Source organism: Lathamus discolor, chromosome 10 (genome assembly GCF_037157495.1).
Source record: "Lathamus discolor isolate bLatDis1 chromosome 10, bLatDis1.hap1, whole genome shotgun sequence".
NCBI lineage: Eukaryota > Metazoa > Chordata > Aves > Psittaciformes > Psittacidae > Lathamus > Lathamus discolor.
This window is the reverse complement of record NC_088893.1, coordinates 15,226,014-15,234,363: the sequence shown is the minus strand read 5'-3', so window position 1 is coordinate 15,234,363 and position 8,350 is coordinate 15,226,014. Positions and strand designations below refer to the sequence as shown.

At 56.9% G+C, this 8,350-nt stretch overlaps 1 protein-coding gene across 5 annotated transcripts; it reads left to right on the top strand.

Moving 5' to 3' along the window:
• Positions 1-673: 673 nt before the first annotated feature.
• Positions 674-7,161, top strand: LOC136019716 (cationic amino acid transporter 2-like). Of its 5 annotated transcripts, none has more exons than XM_065690209.1 (11): positions 674-738; positions 1,347-1,484; positions 2,627-2,999; positions 3,076-3,231; positions 3,485-3,641; positions 3,893-4,029; positions 4,393-4,615; positions 5,085-5,221; positions 5,571-5,673; positions 5,747-5,889; positions 6,975-7,161. In XM_065690209.1, the coding sequence occupies exons 1-11, from the start codon at positions 730-732 to the stop codon at positions 7,085-7,087; spliced, it is 1,689 nt and encodes a 562-aa protein (XP_065546281.1). In that variant the 5' UTR covers positions 674-729; the 3' UTR covers positions 7,088-7,161. The 5 variants fall into 5 exon arrangements, with proteins under 5 accessions (XP_065546281.1, XP_065546280.1, XP_065546283.1 ...); XM_065690208.1 differs by having other exon boundaries at positions 680-876; XM_065690210.1 differs by having other exon boundaries at positions 722-738; positions 1,455-1,484.
• Positions 7,162-8,350: the final 1,189 nt, after the last annotated feature.

The following is an 8,350-nucleotide window of genomic DNA, read 5'->3' as shown; positions in this document are numbered from 1 at the left end:
GGTGTCTGGAGACCTCTCTCACATGAGACAGCGTGGGTGACAAGCACAGCTTTGTTCACCCTGCACTGCAATGCAGGGCAACAGCCCTGCTCTCCTCCTGGTGCCCCTGCTGTGTCATAGTGTGCTGAGCACCCTACCCTGGAGGTGCTAACACAGGAGCTCACAGGGGATATGGGGCTGCCCCATACAGCCAAGATAGGGCAACCTCATAGTTAAAGCACCCACTATGTTTTAGGTACTCTGGAGCCGCCTTTGCTCTGATCCTGCACAGCTGATGTCCTCTTCCTCTGCCCCTGTTCATTGCAAGCTGAGGGCTAGAGGATGTGCTGAACTACATCACAACATAAGAGCATTTTGTCCCCAGATGCTCAGCCTCAGTGCTATATACAATAAAATCTAAGACTGATCCTACCCCAAAACACCAGCTTCCAGCCTCTCCTTAGAACCCAGGCTTAGTTCTCTTCTTCTAAGGTACTTAAGACCAGCCAGACCACACCATCACATCCCATATAGCCTCTCACTGCTAGGAGCAACCCTATAGAAGGGCTGTGCTGGGGTCTGAGGGCTCTTATATGCCTTATTGGCCCTGATCAGCCTCACCTGAAGCCCCTACCCAATCAGCTCTGGGCCTCTATTTAAGCCCAGCCCTAGGTCCACCTCAGTCTCTGTCTGGATTTCACTGCTCAGTCTCTGTGTGCTGCACCTTAGGGAGGAGGTCCTGCGTTAGGAATGTTTCTGGTATCTATGAAGGAGCATCCAGGTTTTGCTGCTTCCATTGCAATTCTGTTCCTAAGACAGGAGCTGTGGAGTTTGGATGCTTAGATAGAGCAGATGCTTGGGCTAAGAGTTGCAGTCCTGTTCCTAGGACAAGGCTGGGTGGGTCAGTGATGGATGAGCGGTGCTGCCTGCTTTTCTGTGAGCTCCATTTGGGTGATTGCGGGCTTCTTTATCTAATGCTGCAATGGGGCTGTGACGGGGGTGGGCAGAATCTGGGGTGTTAGCGTCCAAATAGTGGGGAGGTGCAGGGTCTGTGCTCCTGTGCCTTGCTGCAGTCAGTTCATGGAACTGCTCATCTCAATGTTCCCTCTATGCCTGGGTACAGCTGCAGGTACACGCACCCCTGCATCCTGGCTATGCTTCTGCTCCTCTCTGCCTGCATTGTGTCTAAAACCTGCTTCGCAGATTGAGATGAGGGAATGGGGGCAGAGAGAGGTGGTTCCCCCTTCCACCTGCAGAGGCAGCTTTGCTGTATCAGTTAAACCCCTCAGTGATGCCCTGAGCCCATTAGCATTGCAGGCTCGTGTGGATGGCTTGGAAGGCGTTGTGAGAAACATATTTCTGCACAGATTCCCCATTGTGCAGCCCAGAGTGGTGGTCAGCGAGGGGAGGGCCAGGGCTCTCCCTTAAGGGATTTAAGCACCAGGGGCTGCCTGGTGCTCACCATCACCTCGCAGCAGGAGCTGTTTGCCATAAGGATGGCTGGAGTAAGTAGTTTCCTTGCAGAATAAGGGGAAATCATCAGGGTGAGATGCCCTGGGCAGGACTGGTGGTGGGGAGTGGGTGCTATGGGGGTGGGCAGGCAGCCTCATTTGGCCTGTCCTTGTGCAGCAGCTCTTCAGCCCCTGGAGACACAGCAGTTGTCCTGGAGGCTTGGGTTCCCTATGCTATAAGGGCTTACAGCATCCCACCCAATGGGTCAGGGTGCTGGGCACTGCCCCAGGGTAGTCCATGTTCCTCCCCAGGCTCACAGCACAGACTGCGCAGCCCTGTGATCTCCAGTGCTGCTGGGCTGTGCTGGTTTCTGGGGGGTCCCTGGCCTGTAGGTAGCAGCTTATGGGATTTGCAGCATGGACTTTGCTTTGCTGCAGGGTAACTGGAGGTCCCGGCAGCACTGTGTGGATGCAGAGACATGCAGCCCCCTTTCTGCAGTGCTGGGAGCTCCTGGGGAAGGATGGGGGGAGGCACACAGATACCAACACATCACTTGTCATGCGTTAATACTGCACAGTTGGGTTTCTGCTGGGCTGACATCTCCATCAGTGATGAGTAAGCCCCAGCATTGCTGTACAGGCTGATGGCCCAGGGAGACCAGTCCCTGTCTGAGCTCTGCCATTGACACAGTTATTGGTGCTGTGGGGACATCTTCAGCTGAGCAGATGGGTCTTTCCTGGTGCACATCAAGGCCAACAGCTGCTCCAAGAGCAGCTCATGTTCCACCCCTCTTTCTCTGGCCCTGTTTCTGCATTTCAAATAGTGTCAGTGTCAAAGCTGAGACAATGCTGGCTGTGTCCCTGCTTAGGGATGCTGCTGGAGCAATAGGACTTGTTGAGCTGGCAGGGAACAGGGAGGTGTCCTTGTCCCTTTGCACCATGGTGCAAATCGGAGCCCAGCAAACCCTAATCGTGCATTTATCCACTTCTACTGGGATAAGAGAGTAACACAGCCACTTTAGCCCAGCCGTGCTCCAAAATGGGCTCATTTCCTGGCAGAGACAGAAAACAGGCAGCATCCAGGGAGCGTGGAAATCACCATGTGAATGGTGGGAGCTGCAAGGAAAATGTTCATGGCTTGAATCTTGTACCTGGGGCAGCATCCTCCTCACGCCTGCTGCTCTCCTGTCCCGCAGGTGCCGTGCTGGGGTTGGCTGCTCTCTGTTCTGAGGATGCTTTCCCGCAGGAAGCAGATCCCGGCTGCCTCAGAGCGCTCCAGCCTTCGCCGCTGCCTCTCCACCGTGGACCTTGTTGCCTTGGGAGTAGGCAGCACGCTGGGGGCTGGTGTCTACATCCTGGCAGGGGAGGTGGCTAAAACCAGCTCTGGCCCCAGCATCGTCCTCTCTTTCCTGATCGCAGCCGTGGTGTCCGCTCTGGCAGGGCTGTGCTACGCTGAGCTCGGGGCCCGTGTGCCCCTGGCTGGCTCTGCCTATCTGTACAGCTACGTGACAGTGGGTGAGCTGTGGGCATTCATCGCTGGGTGGAACCTGCTGCTGTCCTATGTCATTGGTATGAGGCCCCTTTGATCCCCCTACCTTTGCTGGGTGTCATTCCCAGACCCCATGGAGCCATCACCTTTCCCCAGGTACCGCCAGTGTTGCCCGGGCCTGGAGTGCTACCTTTGACCAGCTCCTTGGCAAGAAGATGGGGAGGTTTTTGGGTGCTCACGCAGCCATGAGCTCTGTGGGGCTGGCAGAGCACCCGGATGCCTTTGCTGCTGGCTTGGTGGTGCTGCTGGCAGGTAGGGTGCAGCCCCCTGTGCCATCCTCCATTGTGCAGGATGAGCTCCTCACCCCACCTTCAGGATGGTGCTGATCCCTCTGAGGCTTTGCTATTTCCCCGAGCAAAGAATGGGGAATACAAAGGGGGTCAGGAAATCTGCAGCTCCTTCGGACTCTGTCACTGTCCCCCTCTTTCCACCCTCTCCAGTAGTGTCTGCCCTGGGCTTGGTGTCATCCAGGATGCTCAGCCAGTTTTGCTCTTCTTGTCCCCAGGGCTTCTTTCCTTCGGAGTGAAGGAGTCCACCACAGTCAGCAAAGTCTTCACAGCTCTCAATGTGCTTGTCCTGCTCTTTGTCACACTGAGTGGCTTCATTAAAGGTGACCTGAGCAACTGGAAGCTCAGGGAGGATGACCTGCCATGGGCAGCTGAGTATGAGATCTATCTCCCTGTGCTGCCTGCAGAGGGTGGTGGGGATGGATGGGTCATCCCCCTAACACTTTATCCCGGGAAATCCCACTGCTCTCCCATTTTTCATTGCCCTGTTGGCAATGAGTCAAAGAACCAACATCCTGCTGGGTTGATGCTGGGGGAGTGAGCGGGTTGGATGGGCTTGTTCTGCCTGGTCCCCCCATTGCACTGACCGCTCTGCGCTGCCTGCCTCTTCCTCCTCCTCCTCCCAGGAACCAGTCTGTGGCTGACAACACGACCAGTGCCTTTGGGGTGGGAGGCTTCATGCCCTATGGTTTCAGTGGGACCCTGGCTGGAGCCTCTACTTGTTTCTATGCCTTTGTTGGGTTTGACTGCATTGCTACCACGGGTAAGTGAGGTGGGGAGAGGTGCTGGTGTGACCCTGCCCTGCAGGCTGGGGTCCATGGCAGTAATTCTCCCTGCAGAAGCTAGTGTAGGGCTGAGAATGGGCACATTCCTGGCTCTGTTGCTCTTTCCTGTCCTCTGTGCTTACAGGAGGATCTGTAAGAGTCCATGTGGCATGACTGGGCTAATCCCAAAGCATGTCCCCATAATCCTGGAGCCCAGGAGCTCTGTGTCCTTGAGAGAAGGCCTCTGTGTCCCTTCTCTCCTGAGGGGATACGGGATATGCTCTCCAGCCCGAGCTGGCTCTTTGCATGCCATGCACATTGAATGAGCATCTGTTTTTACAGCTGAGCTTATCCTCCCCCAGGGGAAGAAGTGAGGAACCCGCAGAGATCCATCCCCATGGGCATCATCCTCTCCCTCCTCATGTGCTTCCTGGCGTACTTCGGGGTGTCTGCTGCCCTCACTCTGATGATGCCCTACTACCTCCTGGACACCATGAGCCCGCTTCCAGTGGCTTTTGAGTACATTGGTTGGAGCAGTGCAAAGCACGCTGTGGCTGTGGGGTCACTGTGTGCCCTGACAACCAGGTGAGGGGAGTCCTCTGATGGCAGCTCTGTACCTCAGGGCAAGGTTCACTGGAGCTGTAACATATCCAGAAGCTATTCCCAGTCCTTTCCCACTGCCCTGCTTGGCCAAAATCCCTCAGCCCTTCCTCACAAGCCCCGTTGCTCCCATCCTGGTCCCTCCTCACCAGCAATATACCCCTTGCCTTGCTGCTTTTAGCCCCAAAGGAAGTGGTTAGGTGTTTGGTGGCACCGTGGCTACAGGAGCAGGCTGGGGTGTCTTGGTGTGCACAGGACTCCCCATGACCTGCGGACATCACTTCTGTGATACTGTTCCTCATCTGATGGGGAGGCAGGTGATGGATTTGTCAGTGTGTTCTTGAGAAGGTCATGGCCACACAGATGAACTGGAGCTCCCTTTCCACACAAGAAGGAGCAAAAGGCAGGATGGCATCTACTGGATTCCTGCTCTTTTCTCCTCCCTCCTCTGCAGCCTCCTGGGCTCCATGTTCCCCATGCCACGGATCCTGTATGCAATGGCTCGAGACGGGCTCCTCTTCAAACCTCTGGCCAAAGTGAGTCACCGTCAGTGCCCAGTGGTGGCAACGCTGGTGTCTGGAACAGTGGCAGGTGAGTGATTGCGTTACCCCTTACCCATGAGCAGGGCTTGGTGGATGTTCTCTTCCAGCAGGACAACACAGACGCCCCCCCACCCCCCCAGCTTGCTGGTAGCTGTTGGAGAAATATCTCTATACACAGAGAGAGGTCCTCGCTGTGAGTGTTCACCCTCTCTGAGCTACCATGCAGGAGGTGGCAGGGTGCTTTGCACCGGTGATCAAAGCATCACCAGCTCATCGAGGTGCTTGAGTTGCAGTGGGTGTTGGGGGACATGGGAGGGCAGAGGGCACAGCTGAGATGGGCACAGCAGCAGTGCTGACAGCTCTGCTCAGGGGCTGAAAAGGGCCTCTCATCCCCTCAGCTCTCCTGGCCCTCCTCTTTGACCTGAAAGCCCTGGTTGACATGATGTCCATTGGCACACTGCTGGCTTACTCGCTGGTGGCTGGCTGTGTGCTGCTGCTCAGGTGAGTGCTGGGGACAGGGCTCACCCAGCCCCTGATGTTTGCTATACCTGGGACATCCAACATTGCTCCTCAGGTATCGGCCTGGATCCAGCACTAAGGACACTCCTACAGGGAAGGTCCCGGCTGTGCAGCTCTGGTGGGACCATCTTGTCCATCCACGCTCACATCCCACCCCATGTTCCTCCTCTGCAGTGGCCTGGACTCTGACAGCCATAGGTACGCCCAGGAGCGACGGATGGGGTTTATGGGGAGCCAGCATGGGATAACCTCAGGGCATTGCGCTGTAGCACAGGCTGGCAGGGTCCTGCTCGCTGTAAACCATCCCGCCGCAGGATGTGCCTGGCTCCCTCCTGCCCTCTCCTGACTGCAGCACAACTGCTGCCCCAATGGGACCTTTGGAAACCTGCTCCCTCCTGGAGGGAAAAGCTAAACCCACCATGGCAAACCCCCCATCCCCATCCCCTGGTTGTCCTTTGTCCCTCCCGCCACGGCAGCATGGGCGAGGGATGGGGATCAGCATGGGGAAGCTTTGTCCTCACACGGCTGTGGTCCCTCTGCAGCCACCCTGGTGTGTGCCGTGAGCTGGGTGAGCACCGCGGGGCTGCAGTGCCTCTGTGCCCGGGGTGCCTGGTGCATCACTGCCCTGGCTCTGCCTCTCCTGGGGATCCTGGTGGCAGCGCTGCTCATCTGGAGGCAGCCTCAGAGCCGGGAGAGAGCATCCTTCATGGTGAGCGCACAGCCTGGCCTCGGGGACTGTGCTCAGGCAGAAAGACCTGGGGATGGAGAGCAGGGAAGTGCCACAGCCCCCTGGGGAAAGGGTTACATTGCATGTGGGGTGTGTGTTCTCTCTGCTTTAGGTTAGGCAGACCCTCACTGCATCCACAATGTGCTGTATTGGGCTTGGGGTTTTGCACAGGGACCGTGCCTGGTTCTTCCCCTCCATGTCACAGGCCAAAGGGGCACCTCCTGAAGCCCCAGCTGAGCCCACTGCTTGTTGCACAAATCAGAGCTGCTCCCCAGTAAAAGCATACCTGGTCTTGACACCCTGGGTTGGTTTTGCCAGTGTTTTACTGCCTCCCTCCTCAAACCCTGCAGTACCTCCTCTCCCATCAACCAAACCCTCCAGAGCATCCCTCTCCAGCACAGGCTGTGGTCCCAGCTCAGATCTCTGAGCCTCACAGCTTTCTCTCACCTCTTGGCAACTACCTAAAGCAGCAAAGAGCTGAACTTGACTGTGAAACCTCTGTCTGGTACCTCTGGGTGAAGTCATGACCCAAACCCCTTGTGCTTGGTCCCTGCAGGTTCCCTGCCTACCCTTCCTGCCGCTTCTCAGCATCACCATCAACAGCATCCTGATGGCCCAGCTCAGTGTGGGTGCCTGGCTGCGGTACCTGCTCTGGATGGCCGTTGGTAAGCCTGGATGCCCTCCACATCCCAGAGCTGGTCGCAACCTCTTTTGGGGAAGCCTTGGTTTGAGAGCCAGTGCCACTAATGCTGTCTGCAGAGCGGTGGAGGGCAGATGGAGGAGATGCTGAACTTTGATATCAAAGGGTGGTGGGAACACTCTGTCCTCTGATATGGGGCCCAAAGGGAAGGGGTGATTACCCTGTGGTTGGGAGGGGAGGGAAGAGAGAGGCTCCCCACCCTGTTCTGCCCATTCCCAGGCTTCCTTATTTACTTTGGCTACGGGATCTGGCACAGCGCTGAGAGCCACCAGCCTGAAGGGGCAGCTCCCTGGGAGGCAATGGGAAGCACGGCCAGGGATGTGGCCTTGGAGCCCTGCGGGACTGTGCAATGCCCGTCTGCTCCGGGGCAATAAGAGGGGAGAGCTGGTCCCAGAGTGCCCGGCTCCCACCACCCTGTGCCCGGGGGAAAGAGAGATCCTTTGGGCTCAAGGTTACATCCTGCAGCGCCTGATGAACATCCCTGAGCAACCTGAATCCTCATGGCGAGCCCCCTGCCAAAGGAGGTTTGCAGAGGATAAAGCAAACAAGCCTTTGCTGCTGTTACTGTGTTGTGGGTTGACTTCTTGTGCCTTTGGAACCTCTCCCTGCAGCCTCCCAATTGTCCTCTGCCCCTTGCACACTCTGGCCCCTCAGCTGCTCACAGCAGAGCGAGAGGCTTCTAAGTGCTGCCCTGATGCGCCTGTCTCTCCATGAATGCTAAGGCACTGCCTGGGTCAGCTTTTTCCCTCCTTATGATGGGCAAGTCCCTTTCTGGGCTCATTTATTCCTCCTCCTCAGTTCCCAGCGCTCCCTTTCCCAGAGCCAGGCACATTCCTCCAGGTCCCACGCAGCATCTGCCTTGGGGGCACTGGGACATGGTACCAGGTGCCCAGAGCAGGGTGCCAGACCCCACCAGCCTCGTCTCCCTTTGCCAAGAGACCCTGCCCCGTTCAATCACAGCTGGGCAGGGTTTGCTGCTCCATTTCCTCTGCATTGATGCTACCGCACCTGCTGCATCCCCGCACATCCCTGAGGATGCTGTGCAAAGATAGATCCATCCATTCCCAGAGCCATGAGGGTGCCCGGGGCAGTGGGTGCCCTGGGGGTACATGACTCTGACACAGCATGCACCCCTATTTCTTCCTGTTGATGGTTAGGGTAAGAGCCAGACCCCACAATCCCTGGTGCCTTCCTGGCTGCCTCATTCAGCTGCTGTTTTCCTGATATGGATC

Bases quoted from the DNA above. Each gene is read 5' to 3' on its own strand.
- LOC136019716 (XM_065690208.1), top strand. From the start codon at position 832: ATGCTTGGGCTAAGAGTTGCAGTCCTGTTCCTAGGACAAGGCTGG. The intron at 3,642-3,892 runs GTATGAGATCTA...TCCTCCTCCCAG, and splicing joins GACCTGCCATGGGCAGCTGA to GAACCAGTCTGTGGCTGACA. The intron at 5,890-6,974 runs GTACGCCCAGGA...TGGTCCCTGCAG, and splicing joins CTGGACTCTGACAGCCATAG to GTTCCCTGCCTACCCTTCCT.